The sequence below is a fragment of the Adiantum capillus-veneris genome, chromosome 29 (assembly GCF_014529385.1).
Source record: "Adiantum capillus-veneris isolate H3 chromosome 29, ASM1452938v2, whole genome shotgun sequence".
In the NCBI taxonomy this organism is placed as follows: Eukaryota; Viridiplantae; Streptophyta; class Polypodiopsida; order Polypodiales; family Pteridaceae; genus Adiantum; species Adiantum capillus-veneris.
Window position 1 is genome coordinate 104,717,628 of NC_140959.1, and position 15,245 is coordinate 104,732,872.

Sequence of the window (15,245 nt, forward strand, 5' to 3'; positions counted from 1 at the left end):
CAAGGAGAAGTGTTAGGTGTATAGGTCACTTGCTTAAGCTACTCTCAAGATACGTCACCTTGAGTTAGTTTGATGGGGTGAGGAAGCCTTAGAACTAAGTAACACCTATATTTAAGAGGGGGAGGCAATGAGATCAAAGGCGGAGAAGTCCACGCGCGAAAGTCGAGAAGATCGCAGCCCCAAAAATCAAATCAAAAACTAAACCTGGACACACACTAAACCTGGACAGCCTGAGAAATGCATTTTGTTTTATAATATAATGTTGTAAAAAGGGTTGTGAATACACAATGCGTGAGCAGGTGAAGTGGTTAGCCTATGTGACCCTAAACTTGGACGGCCAAATCTTGGGTTCAAATCGCTCCGTCGCTCCTCGTTTTTCCCGCTGGCCATGTTTAATGCGCCTCGCTTTTTTGATGACGCGCCTCATTTTTCCCGTTGATCGGGTTTAGTGCGCCTCGAGATCCTGCCCCACAATCCCGCCTTGGATCCCATTACTCCATTGTGCATTTAATATGGGTGTCATTTAGTCCCAAGGGTGAGGAAGTGACATCTTATATAGCCTTTTGGAACCATTCATGATAAATCCAGAATGGTTGCGATCTCATGATCCACTTCCTAAGAAAATGGACTTTAGAAAGCACCGGTTCATGGTTTGAGAGAGGGATGTCTCTTTCTATGTCGGAACATCCTCTTTGTTCTCAACAGTCACTTGTTGTGAGAAGTGGGGCTTAAAAGGGGAATGGTGAGGTCCTTCATTGCACATCACAGCTTGCTTTTCTGCAAATACTTTCTTACAACCCTATTTTCAGTCTCAGGCATAAAGCAGAATTTTGTAAGCATGTTAAACGATAAATCTATCTGTGTGTCTTTCCGTCCACATCTAGCAGACTTCATCTCTCTTCTCTCTGTAATGGAAGGTCTATAAAAGAAGCATTTTCTAGAAGGAAAACCAAAAAGGAATGTTTATGAAACATGTAACCCTTGCCTTCTTAGAAATGCAAACCATTGCAACATCCGCGTGAAAGGACGCAATTTTGACTAGCTGAATATATTGTTGCTCAGCTGGGGGAATCAGGAATCCTCAGCTTATGGTTAACAATCGGCTTTCTGACGCTGTGCCGAATTTAAGCTTAGAAATCTCTTGATCTAGATACCGTCATTGCATGGAGTTCTTCAGAGGGCCAATCAAAAGTACTGCTGCCCTTAGCCGCGTCTGAATCTAGCTGGCACCAATGCCAATCTGCTGGTGCTGATACAACCATGGCATGGAGCTCTGCAGAGGGCCAATTAAAGCCATTCCTTCCATTTTCGGCCCCATCTGAATTTACCTGCAAGCAATCGCTGCTATTGCGAGCTGCATCGACTTGCTTAGAGAGGGAAAGTCTGACCTTTTGAGTCGCCTCTGCCAAAAGAAATGAGTCCACATAGTCCTCAATTCTAGCTCTCTTCTGAGCTCCATGCACATGACTTGATGTGGCCACATCATCTGCATTGATGCGCTTCCCGAACAGCCTCCTTCTGCATGAGTTGCCACCAACCATCGGCCTAACTGGCGTTGCACTAAGCTTCCACCTGAAAAAAATTAAACGGTGTACAGGCGTTAACTTAGTATAGCATCATTTATTGTCATCGGACATCCAAATTTGACAATCGAACTCTCGTGTATTGCAGTATAGTAAGAGAGCAGCTAGCATTAAATGGATCGAAACGATTCTGACTTAGCAGAGAAGACAAGCATCGACGCAGAAGAACTCCCAGATGTCCCTTTGCCCAGTAGCAGTACGGCCAATATCGGAGACTATGCACAGCAAGGGAAGCTACCGGAGTTAACATGTGCCTCTTGCGATCGAGACAAATCAGAGAAGTCGGGACTCGGTAGCCAGTAGAATTATGTCCAAATGTGTCGTAGGCCGTTACAAATCAGAATGCATAACAATACTAAGAGACATTCCCATGTTAAATTAGATTCAAGAGCCTCAACTTGGCTTCATGTTCGTTATAATAACCTCTGACAGAGAACATCGAGGAGAAAAATGAAGAGCTGAGTTACCGGCCCTGGCAAACAGAGACAGGCGAAGAAGACTGGCTGATGCTTCGAAGGTGGCAAACGGTACTCTGTGGAGTGCTGCAGCTGGTGGGGCGAGTAAATCGGGATTCAATGAACTGGAAGGTCGAGGAAATTAGCGGCTGTTTTCTGCTAATGCTGCAATATTCCTCCTCGGCACCTTCCTCATCATCTCTTCTGTGTGACGCCTGATCCGCATGCTCCTTGAATCCTTTCATTTCTGTGTCTGCGTTATACACCTTTACCTCTAATTGTTCCACGCACATACGCTCCGAATTAGCTGAAGGCTGCATAATCCCGACAATCCGTGGCGTTCCATCAAAGCAATATGGTTGAATGATCTTGCTCGCCACACAGTCAGCTTCTGCTTCGCTTCGATCCAATTCGACATGTATTGCTCCGGAATGTTGATGAAACTCATGAAGCGTTGCAATAGTCCCTTGTGAAAGCCCGGACGAGAATTCAGAAAGCATGCTACTAATGCGCTTGCTCTCCTTCTTTGCCTCGGCCTCCTCCCCCTCTTCCCCCTTTATAAGCCTCGCCTTTCCGTCAACATTTTCTGCAGAACTCGAAGATTTTGCAGAGAACATACTCCCCTCATCACAATCGAGGCCTTGATCTGCAGGTTGCAGAAGCTTAGTTAGCTCTGCTCCTAGCTCCTGCTCGGCTCGCAGGCAACTCGAAATGCTTTGCCAAGACATTGACCTCTGATCCATTTCTCCCAACTTAGCTTCCCTCGATGCCTCTGATTGCACAAAATGCAACCAATTCATGAGAGCTTCCTGCTCCAACGTATCGTTCCCCACCAAGGACATTACGAGCCCTTTCTGCATCAGCCTCTCGGGAAACTCCGGAATTAAAGCCGCCATCGTTCGGTGCCTCTGACAGCCAGCACCTGATGGAGGACCTTTGTCAAAGCCAAATCGAACCTGAACTGATCGGTGGGACCGACTAATAAAGTTGGAGGTTGAAATAGTTGCTGCCGTGGCACGCACGTCCGCAAGTGAGCTGGTTCAAACCCCCTTGACAGCTCCTCCTCGTGATTATTTGACAACCCCTTTTGGAGGTGGGATCGATGGTCGAGGGAAAAGTTGAGAGGCGGACAAGATCTCAGGCGTTCATCATTTTGTGAACCCGAAGCAATCCAAAAGTGAACTAAAAGTGATATTTAACCAAGTGATCACACTCCTTCAAAAAGTGGCCGGCCATTCAAGTTGGTTGGCCCTTCGTTCCCTCCTCATTGGCATTTAAAGCATGGGATATTAACTAATTTGAATGGGTACCTAAAATTTGTTTTGGAGCTAGCTCGAGGGTGAGGGTGAAGGGACAGCTCTGGCTTTCCCCTTTGCATGAGCCGTACGGTATGCATGTTCAGTCGTCGTCTTCCCCCTTTCTCTTCCTTCTGAATATTATCCTATGTTTACTCTTCCCCATTTCTACCTCGCCCCCTCCTCCTAGGGGGGGTGAGTCTCATGGAGCTTTCCGAAGCCCTGCGTAATGGCCATGGCAGGACACCCCAAGAAGGCTCTGCCTCTCAACCTCTGCAAGCTAACCTTGTACCTAACCCCCTGTTTTAGTTTCTACCTCGAGGTCTACCGAGTGCCAACGCAGTCAACACGAAGCTCAATGGAGCCTTCTTGGGGCCTCATCCTCCTTCATACGCGGATATGGTGAATAAATCTCAACCCCGTGCTTTCCCTACAGTGGGAATTTCAGAACTCAGACCTCCAATGCCTTTACATCACCCACCGCACCTCTATTCAGGTAATGACTTTACCCTCATGACCACTTTAATGCTGAGTTTATGGCGGGCATTCTGACAGAAAATGTTAGAGACTTCTCTGCGAAGCTCCAGCAAGGTCATGCTATTAATAAAGTGATGCAGGATAATAATTTTTTAGCAGGGGAACCAACCCCTATCCAGCATTCCCCTACTCCTTGTGATATTCCTCAAGAGGAGGCTGAGGTTAACACTGTTGACCTTTCTCAAGCTATGCCTATTGATGAGGCAGTGATCATCCCTAAGCAAGAATTGGAGCTCTGGCACTCACAACTTCAGGAAAGGGTTGTCATAGGTCTCCTCCATGGATCTAGACCTTCTGTGGAAGCCCTAAAAAACTGGATGGCTATCAATTGGACTAACAGAGACATCAAGGTCTCCCATGTCCAATACCTACCTACTAGCTACTATCTGTTTTTTTGTGATGACCCTAGCTCTGCACTTCAGATTATCAGCCAAGGTCAATGGCTTATCAGAAATGCTACCCTTTCAGTATTTAATTGGTTTCCTGGCTTTAACCCTAGATGGCCTAAACCCACCAAAGCCCCAGTTTGGATTGATTTCCATGATCTACCAGTTGAGCTTTTCCCTGGCTAAAAAACATAGGTTCCAATGTGGGCAGAGTCTTAGGTCAAAGAGCCAGGATTGGAATCAATCCCAAATGGGACCCTCAGCTACTAATAGAAGTTGATCTGCAGGCAGAGCTGAAAACTATGATTCCTATCAAAGACTCAAAAGGGAACCTTCTACACCTTCAAACTGTCCTCTATAGGAACCTGCCTAATGCATGCTTTCACTGCATGAGACAGGGTCATTACATTAAAGACTGTCCTGACCTCAACCCACCCCATCCTCCTCAAGAAGAAAACCAGCCAAAGAAGAAAGAATATTTTCAGCCTGTCCAGAGGAAAAATGCTGCCAGAAATGCTAAGAATAGCAGACAGCCTAACAACAAAAATAAAAATAGCTTTAGCCCCCTCCTTCAGGAAGTATTTGACCCTCTTAACTATGACTTGCAAGAAGAGGAAGATAATGCTTCACCACAACATGAGGAAAATGTTGAAAGAGAGAACCCAAGTGAGAAAGGAATCTCTCCAACAAATCAGAATGGAGCCCCTAGCACAAGGCACCCCACTCCCCCTGAAAGTCCAATGAGTCAAGCCAGGGGATTATCCTCAACAGAGTCGTCTGATTCTGAGGGGACTTCAATTCCTAGTACTCAACTCAAGGACAGTGAGATTTTTGAATCTCAGCTTATGGAACATGACAGGGGTGCCAAAGCACAACTGAGCTGTGACCCTGACAAGTCAGTTGATATCTTCATGACCCAAGCAGAAGAGGAGAGGCTTCCTATGGCTCAGTCCTTAAAATCTAAAAGGAAGAAGGAACCCTCCAAGGACCCTACAAGGACTTCAGTCTCATTGTCACAACCTGCAAAGAATATCAAAAAATGAAGTGTCCCAATATAAAAGTCCTCACCTACAACTGCAAGGGGCTCACTGATCCCCTAAGGGCCCTTGTCATTAAAAAATGGCTTTTTGATACTAATCTCAATCCTTATTTTCTTTGTCTACAGGAGCTGAACGTCTCTGGTACAAACCTTATCTCTAACCTTCACAAAATTGGCTCTGGATATAATTGGTATGACACTAATCATTTGCAAGGCAAAGGTGGTGCAGCCTTGGGCATAACAGATAAATACAACCATTTGGTGACAGCTCAACACTCATCCCAAAAGGGCAGTTGGATAGCTGTATCCCTTGGCCAACCTTTTAATTACACTCTTGTCTCTGTCTATGCTTCTAATTCTTATGTGGAAAGAGCTAATTCCTGGGAAGAGATCTCTAACCTCTCAGGGCCTTGTATGATTGTAGGGGACTTTAATATGGTAGAGTCTTCTCTTGACAGATGGAGTCAATTGGGGCCTCCAATGAGAAGCTCTGGAAAGGCCAAATGGGAGAAAGTCCTAGTGAAGCACAACCTTGTTGATATCTCATAGAACACTAGGCACACCTGGAGCAATAAACAAAAAGGTTCATGCTATAGAGCGGCCAGACTGGATAGGGTTTACATGAGCTCCAGTGTTATGCAGGAGTATTGGCACGTAAATTGTTATAAGGATAACTCTATTGCTCTATCTGATCACTTGCCAGTTATCTTTGAACTTCAGAAAGAGGAATGTACTTATAAGGAAGGCTGGCCTCATCTGGATCAATCTCCGCTTGCTTTAGACATTGTCAAAAGTAAAGTTGAGAATATCTTTGAAACTGCATTCTGTTCTCATGTCTCTGCATTCTACTCTCATGTCTCTGCATTCTGCTCTCATGTCTTTGCATTCTATTCTCATGTCTCTGCATTCAAAGCCTGGGATAGAGTAGTTAGGGAGACACGGACTCTTCTTATTGGTTTTAAAAAGAAAGCTAGGGCCATTAGAGAAAATAGAAGGATGATGATCATGAAAAACATAGAGGAGCTGGAAGCTCTTTCTGGTCCTAGTAGTCCTCCATCTCCCCTCCTAGATGAGCTCAAAGTCTCTCTTAGAGAAGAGGAGCTCCTAGCTGCTAAAGCCTCACTCCAATGGGCAAGAGAATTCTGGGCAGGTAAATCAATAAACCCGATAAACAAATGTTGAATCTTCTTAAGAAAAAGAAGATAAGAGACTTTGTCCCTCTGCTCAAGGATGAGAATGGTCTTCAGACATCATCTCATAAGGATAACTTAAAGTTGCCAAAAACTATTTTGCTGATATTTTCTCCTCCCCCCCCCCCCCCAAAAGAGGGGCTGATATCACAGCTGCCAGAGCCACTATTGCTAAGGCAAGGAAAAAAGTGTGCCTGAGGCTACAGCTCAAGTGATGGATCAGCCCCTAACAGAGGGGGAGCTGAGAAACACTATAGATGCTTTAAAAGATGGAAAATCTCTAGGCATTGATGGAATACCTTATGAGTTCTTTAAAATTTATAAGAAATTTAATTGCCCCATCTCTTGTCTATTTGGAAGGAGGCTTTAAAGGTAGGAGCTCTATCTACCTCTATGAACACTGGTGTCATCAAGCTCATTCATAAAAGAGGGGAAAAGGAGGACCTAGGTAACTGGAGACCCATTACCTGTCTGACTTCCATTTACAAAATTTTCTCTTTGGCCCTAGCTAGAAGGTTGAGTGATCACATGAAACATATCATCCTGCCAGAACAGAAGGGCTTTATTAAGGGCAGGTACATTTTGGATGCTATCATTACCTTATGGGAAGCTATGGAGTATGCCCAGGACAATGATCAAGAGTTCTTATTCTTTAAGATTGATTTTGGTAAAGCCTATGACAGAATTGAGTGGGACTTCATCTTTCAATCCCTGTTTGACATTGGTTTTGGAAAGCCCTTTATCAAATTTTATTTGGAAATGCCTGTGCAAGAATTGCTATTAATGGAGATTTATCTAAGATTTTTACTTTAAAGAGGTCTATCTAGCAAGGCTGTCCTATAGCTCCTCTACTGTATGCTATATGCTGTGACTCTCTTGGATGGTTAGTGAAAGATGCACTAGACAAAGGTACAATGCAAGGTTTGAAGATCCCAGGGATGGATAGAGATCTTGTACTGCAACAATTTGCAGATGACACCAACTCCATAAGTGCTAATGACAGTGCTTCAGCTACTCAGTTCTGGTTGGGTTTTGAGACATTCTGCAAAGCCAGTGGATCAGTGATTAACCACAATAAAACAGGTTACAGAAGCTCTAATGGACTTACTCCTCAGGTAGTTACTACCTCTGGCTGCCAAGAACTTAAGAATGGTGAAATCTTCAGGTTGCTTGGCATTCCAATGGGCTTCAAAGTTTCTTTTGCTTAGAGATGGGAATGGGTCATTGATAAATTCAAACAAAATGGGGAAATGGCAGCATGCTCACTCCTCCATTTCATCCAGAGTTTTTATTTTAAATCATTACCTGTTTCCCTCACTCATTTACTTTTTGTCTTGCTAGTCTCCAGCTAAGTACCAGATTAATCAAATCTTCTCTATGGCAAGGAACTTTTTGTGGGGAGGTGATAATGCTCACAAAAGGCTTCCCAAAGTTTCATGGGAAATCTGTTGTCTCACAAAAGATAAAGGGGGGCTTGGAATGCTTAACCTTGAGAGACTATCCACCAAGCTTGCAGCCAAGTGGATCTACAGAGCTTCAAACTCAAAGGATTACTGGGCTGCACTTATCAAAAGTGATATTCAAAAATTCAAATGTGAAAACTACAAATCTTGGTCAAACTTTCACCTCAGGGAGATCCTGCTGTCAACATGCATCCAATAGGATCCAAGCTGGTTTGTAGAATGTGGCTGGCCTAGAATACAGTCAAAGCTCAGTGGGAACCTTCAACTGAATTCTTCTCTAACCAGCCCATTTTTCTTCAAGATTCTATATGGTTTGGTTTTTTTGCAGGTAAATCCTCTGTACTACCTTGCAGAAAAGCTCACAAATATCATAAAGCAGGCATTAGATACTGGGAGCATTAGATACTGGGAGGATATCCTCCACCAGTGCAAATTGAAGACTGACAGACAGCTTCACCTTCAATTCTCAATCCCAATCTCCCTTGCCAAGTGGTGTCTGGAGACAACTAACTTGAAGCTAGGACAATTTATTGTCCTCCTCAGAGATAACCAAGCAGCAAACGGGATTGGCAAGATGACTGAAGATGTTTACAAGCAATTCTACCCTAAGTCAGGTGTAGAAGAGGACATAAAGAAAAGACTCAAACAAATTTTGAAGATTGGCTGGAGTAGGAAGCAATGGACCTACAGGTTTAAATGTCTTTGGGCATTTCCTTTGGAGATTAAACACTCTACCCTCATGTGGCTAATCATCCATAATGGCATCTGGACTGGAAGTAGAGCACTCAAAGCAAGAGTTAGTGATGGTATTTGCAACAGATGCCATAAAGTTGTGGAAGACAATTTACATCTTTGGTATAATTGTAAAGCTAATGGGGGGTTACTAAGAGCCATCCAGAATGTAACCAGCCAAATAATTCTTAAAGCTTTGGACTTCAAAGACTTTTTACTGGGTAGCTACAAGCGTCTTGACATCCCACTCTGGACCATCTGGAGAGGGTACTTACTTTGGTTTATGTGGAATCAGAGGAATGCTTTTTTGTTCAATATCTCCTCAGCCTATCCCCTATGTTTCCTTAAGTCTGATCTCAAACATTCTGCTTCTACCCTCAAGCTGTGTAATAAAGTTAAAGAAGCTTTACCACAAGGCTTGTCTTTATCCTTTGTCTTAAAGTCAACCCGCTTGAAAAAATGGCGTATAGTTGCCTCTCTGATCTACCACCATGCCAGATTCAGAATGCTTTACCTCATGTAATTGTTTCCCACCCCCTATCTGTGTGTCTGATTCACCCCTTTGTAACTCTTTCTTTTAATTCAATTCCACTTTCCTCAAAAAAAATTGTTTTCAAATGCTCCTAGTCTCTTTCATGCCCATTCACTTAGCCCCTTCACTTTCTCATCTCACCCTTCTCTCAAGCTTCTCCATGAACTATCCATAGTAAACTCTATGTGCATTGTGAACTACTTAAAGCCATCATTGTGTACTTCAAGTGAACCACATGTGATCCCATTGTGAACCACTGTGTACATCTCAAGTGATCCATATGTGATCCTTTTGTGAACAATTGTGTAAACCTCAAGTGAACATATTGTGAACTTGGAGTGCCAAGCATCTTCGGTGAGGGTGTACCATTACCCCATATTTGGCTCAAGCGCACAAGGATTTAATGGATTTTGAGACTCAAGTGCAAGATGGAGGAAACCTCCAATGGTTAGATACCTTTCAAATGGTGGCTCGAGTTCTTTCTTCACTAGTGATGAAGATGGTAAGAATTGTAGTGATAGTGAGAAAAGAGTGTATTGTAGTCCATGCACGGATTCCCTTGACACCTCTTTTCTTGCTTGGAGAAACAAGATGGGCTACATGGATTTTCCACACTTGATCCGTACAAGTATGTGTCCCCTTTTTTTCACTCATTTTGCCAATCGAGTTATAATTTGATGAAGCTTGCACTTCAAGGAGAACATTCACCAAGCCTAAAGGAATTGCAGGCATGTGACCCAAGTGGCATGCTTGACTTAAAAAGGTGGAGAAGAATGAAAGAAATATTATGTTTGAGGACAGATGTAGAAGGGTTTTGGTGTTTGTGCACGCCCTTTTTTCAAGCACTAAATCCTTGCACTTGGTCTATGTAGGACCCTGGGAACTGCCGTGAACGATCCTTCGCCCAACCACGCCCCTTGGCTTGCAGGATCCCTTCTCCACTGGGCAGCCTTGGCCAGGTCCTTGACCTCCAGGGTGGCCCTTGGCCTGACATTACTCCCCCCTTGGAAAAGTGTTTTCGTCCTCGAAAACAAAAGTGGGTAACCTACATGACGACGCATACGTAAATCATGATAGTCTAAAATGCACGCAAGTTTATGCGGTTGGATAGGAGGTTCAATGAAATCAACCAGAATCTGTTGGTCAATGACATTGTTGTCCCCATGTAAGCGTTTACGCAAACGGCTTACATGAAATATCGGATAAATACAAGAGTGTGCAGAATTCATGAAGTTGTGAGCGAGATTCCTAACTCGCGTGAGTATCTAAAAAAGCTCATAGTTACTAAGGGATAGAATAAGGAGTTTCCTCATGTCAGACTTCTGAACATTTTGGAACACACAGAACTACATGTTCACCCCTAATGAAGGTTACATGCCAACGGTCTTTGTCAGCACACCTACTAAGTCCTTGACTTATGAAACTATTGAATCTGTATCCAACCCCACCATAACAGGTGTTCAAAATTGAAAACCTAAGCAAATTCTAGAATAGGGAGAGAATTGTCCATTCAAAATGCTTTTTGCTAACGTATGCTCTTAGTAGATCCTTTTGGCACTAGAAAAATACTTTGTAAATTGCCCATCCAATGCGGGATGAATAGCAGCAGTAAGAGTGAGGTACTTGCCCCCAACCACTTACAGACACTCTTCCACGACTGATGATAACTTTGACTCAACCAGTGAATATCCAACCATATACTCGATATGGAGTGGAGGCAACCAACTAGGTTGAAAGCGGGTTGGGGTGGAGTAAGCTCATAGAGTATAGACCATCCAACCACAAACACCCATCCTAAGGCATTACCTTGTACGGTAGGGTGTAAACTCATAAATTGGCGTGAAAAGTTGCACGTGTTAAACACTAGGGCCCATAACACCTAGTGTGCATGCATTTAACACAAACAAATCCGAACCGCAATTCCATGACGAGACTTTCCACGGCACGTACGTGAAAGCCTTGCAACAAGACTTGGACCATAAGAATGTGAAAGCTCAGTCACACCTAGATACCAACCATGAGACATTCTCAGCACACTTGGCTATATGGAGAAATGACCAAGTTTTAACAGCACTTGTAATCGTAACAAGTCAGTACTTAGTACCGAACATTTCTGGCCATTGAAACTGTTCCTGATACCGTGTGCTCCAAATAGTCGAATAAACGGATGCGATCAGCATGTAGGGACCTTGTCACGACACATCATTAGGAATTAGGCGCCAGTGTCAATCCCAGAGACTCATATTCACCACAGGTGGAATATGTCTCAAGTAAGGATGGCAGATAAAGCGACATCCATCAAGCACAAATTGTACTTGTGTGTGGAGGGAACTAGGAACACTCCGCGACGCGAGTGAGAGGGACCCTCATTATCATTGGTCCACACTGGCTAAACGGAACTCCTTGAGTTCCTAGACCATATTGTGTCCCATGTGACAACATCTGCCAAAGAGAACCGTACCATGTAGGTTTGTAATTGTTTCAACAAGATTCAAACCCATTGCGGTATCTTGATGAACAAGAAAGAGAGAAAATAACACTATCTTCTCAGAATGCTATGCTCTTCCATGACCTTGTCACTTGGCTAAAGAGCAAGCTGGATTAAAGCCTTCTATCTCAAACATCCCGTTTATAGAACTTAAGGAAACTTATTGAAAAAGGAAAATAGATCCAAAAAAAAACATGTGCGTACCATGAGGTGGAAAGTACATGATACTTACCCGGAAGTCAAGGATATCGTACCATATCAAAATTTCTTCGACCTGCTAATCACTAAGATTAGAGATTAGTGAAGATAAAGAAAGTAAACTTGGACCCTAGGTGTTGCGCTGATCCAAACCCCGAGGTATATCTTGCCAAATCGACCCCCTTGGTGAAAGTTTGGAAAGAACGTTTTGACTATCCCTGGGCAGATAGTTTTTGTGAAAAACAAAGTGTGAAGGTGTCCAAAAATGACCATCAACACGTATTGTGTGATTTAGTAATCACATATGTGGTCATACCACAAAACTGTGCTCCTATATGCACGCCCAGTGCTATAGAGAAAACGAGAGATCCACGCAGGCAGAACCCCTAACTCTTATGGACAGTCATGCTGTTTGAAATGCTTGCTGCATCTATATGTCATGCTAGATCAGCTTAGGTGAGTGTAAGTTTATAAAAAACTCAGCTCAAATGTCGCACCAAAACATGTAGTGCTTACAAAATACCCATATGTAATGGCAAGACTCTTGCTTGACCATTAACATCGATGGGGAGTCCAATGGGTAGATCTCTTCAAGCTGGAGAACAATCACCCAAGAAATGCCAACAGTTAGGTCTTATCGAGCTCTCACAATGACTCTTAGCCGGCGTGTGTGGCTCATAGCCGTTATGGCAATTAGTGTTCAATCGACGAACCGATGAAGACTAATTTGGATGGCGTCTTGCCACTTTCTAGCTGAGAGTTAGAGCATCTTGGCTCAGGCTGACTCACGAGCAAAACATGTATCAAAAGATTCTTTAAAAGTTTTCATTATTCTTCGAGAGAAATAAGAGAGAGAGAGAGAGAGAGAGAGAGAGAGAGAGAGAGAGAAGGAGAGAATGCTGGGCTGAGGAACTTTCCTTAAGTTACTAGAGTGTGTACCCAATCTGTGTGCTCTTACGCATCTTATGCCTGACTTGCAGCTTATCCTATGAGCATTCCACAATTTTTTGATATCACTCTCTCATCGAGAGAGGTAACAGAAAAACACAAAACACATCCTGACCCACCTACCTTGCAAGGGTCGTGATTGTACGAAAATGATGTAAATATGGCACTTTGCCGGTGAATGAAGTCCTAAATTTTGGTTCCTTTTAATGTTGGTGTGTGGTGATAGCAACCAAAAAGCACGTTAATTTGTGGGGCAAGCATCCTCTCTCAGCTTCTAGAAACAGTAAGAAGGAGTCGGCCATGCCAAGCAACTTGCCCCCTTCATCAAGTCAAGCAATAGAATGTGACAATCTCCTTGAGATTCCAAAACATTGCAAATTTGCTATGTTTTTGCATCAAAATTGAACCGCTGAGAAGCTGTGCTGCGGAGCAAGGCGATTGGTATGCAAGCCATGCTTGATTCCAATCTTTAAACCAATCAAATTTTTGGTGCTTACAATAATGTTCACAAGCCATGCTTGTGCTTTGTGTACCTAAAGTGTAGGCATGGCTGTTGCATATCATAGCTATCAAGCAGATGTTCAATAAACAAAAATCAAATTCGTACCTCGTTAAGTACATCTACCGACAAATCTTGCCGACTCAAAAAACGAATGTGGTACCGAGGGGAAACTGCAAATATTCTGAAAGCAGTAACACAACATTGGACTACAGAAGCCGTGAGGGATGTCATTAGCACCCTTGTACGGAGCCTTTCTCATTGCAACACCATTTATAGCCTGACTGACCATTACTGCTAGGCAACTTTGCCGCCCTGCATAAACTATGAGGGTAATCAACTTGATAAAAACAAAATTGAAAGAGGTTACCTTGTTTCCGTTCTTGTACATTTTTTTATTTTTATTTTTAAAGCTCAATTAGAATATGATGTATTCGAAGCCGTGCTTCGCTAATCATGTGTTGATGTTGGCCTTACCTTAGCCAGTCGTAATTCATACCGAGGCCCCTTGCTAGCTTTCAATTTTTTTGCGCCCCACTTGGGCATGCCTTGACGAGAGCAAAAAACTCCTCGTATGTGAAACAATTGTCGAATAAACCTGGGTGTAAGCCCCATAAAACCTTTGAAGTTTCGTAGTACTGTTGCGTCATTAATCTCTACAGTACGACAGGTTGTTGAGTTGTTGACAGCCCGAGAAGATGAGGACATGTCGAGATGCCGATGCTACGGGGGGTTGGCCTGTGGGAAGCCTCCCTTAATTAACTTTAATTGCCCAAGGCCAAATTCCTTACGGCGATTGTGTGTGAAAAAGAGTCGGTCTATGGCGGCCAGAGAGCGCAGTGAGAGAGAGAAGGCAAACTGCCGTTGTGGATGCTTCCCGACCGAAGCCGCCATGACAAAAAGTCGTCCCCTCTGCAGCGCGATGCTGTCAAGTTCAAGCATGCGCGGTTTGGTGTAGGTCGAGCTTGCTCCCTCCCTGCCGCAAGCGGCCCTACACGTGCTGCTTATCGATGCTCGTCCTCGTCCTCGGGCTAAGCCTTCATGCCCATGTTGCGGCTTCCCCTTCCTCCCCGACTTGGGACAGTAGCAACGTTTTTTCCTTGCTTGTGTGTTGCATGCGACATGCAAACTTTCTTCAAGAGCAAGATCGAGAGAACCCCTATGTTGAGCGTCCATGAATGGAGAGAGAGAGAGAGAGAGAGAGAGAGAGAGAGAGAGAGAGAGAGAGAGAGAGAGAGAGAGAGAGAGAGAGAGAGAGAGAGAGAGAGAGAGCATGCCAAGCCATGCAAAGCATTTCCCCCTTCCTCCGTAGCCCGCTCCTCCCTGAGCTCTGATACCAATGTAGGACCCTGGGAACTACCGTGAACGATCCTGCGCCCAACCACCCTTTTATAGCCCCTTGGCTTGCAGGATTCCTTCTCCATTGGGCAGCCGCGGCCCTTGTCCAGGTCCTTGACCTCCAGGGTGGCCCTTGGCCTGATAGTCTACATAACTGCATAAGTCATACACATCTGAACTCCTTTGCCTGCACTAGGTCTTCACACATGCTCTCACATTCTAGCACACATCGGTAAGTACCCTTGTCACTGCTTTCCACAATTTTTGGCATCAACACTCTTTGGTTGCACCAAGGTAAGGTCCTATCATGTAGCCCCTCTAGGAAGCAAGACATCAATCATCCCTCTGATAGCTTCTCAGAAGGTAGAAACCTCAAAATATACCACTTTATCCTATGGATTGCATCACACACACACGCTCATTCGATTCCTCCTTAAAACTAATGATTTGAGTCGCTATGTTGTGCTTCATGCGAGTCTTGCTGTTCTCCTCTATAAATGTCTTGAACATGACTTCAACATTGTACATAACGGACACTTGTAGTTTTTCAAATCAAGCAAGA

At 43.9% G+C, this 15,245-nt stretch overlaps 1 protein-coding gene across 1 annotated transcript; it reads right to left on the reverse strand.

Moving 5' to 3' along the window:
* Window positions 1-272: 272 nt before the first annotated feature.
* LOC147419698 (uncharacterized) lies at window positions 273-2,990 on the reverse strand. The gene is made up of 2 exons (XM_086505734.1): window positions 2,051-2,990; window positions 273-1,572 (listed from the first exon to the last, which is right to left on the reverse strand). The coding sequence occupies exons 1-2, from the start codon at window positions 2,932-2,934 to the stop codon at window positions 1,131-1,133; spliced, it is 1,326 nt and encodes a 441-aa protein (XP_086361860.1). The 5' UTR covers window positions 2,935-2,990; the 3' UTR covers window positions 273-1,130.
* Window positions 2,991-15,245: the final 12,255 nt, after the last annotated feature.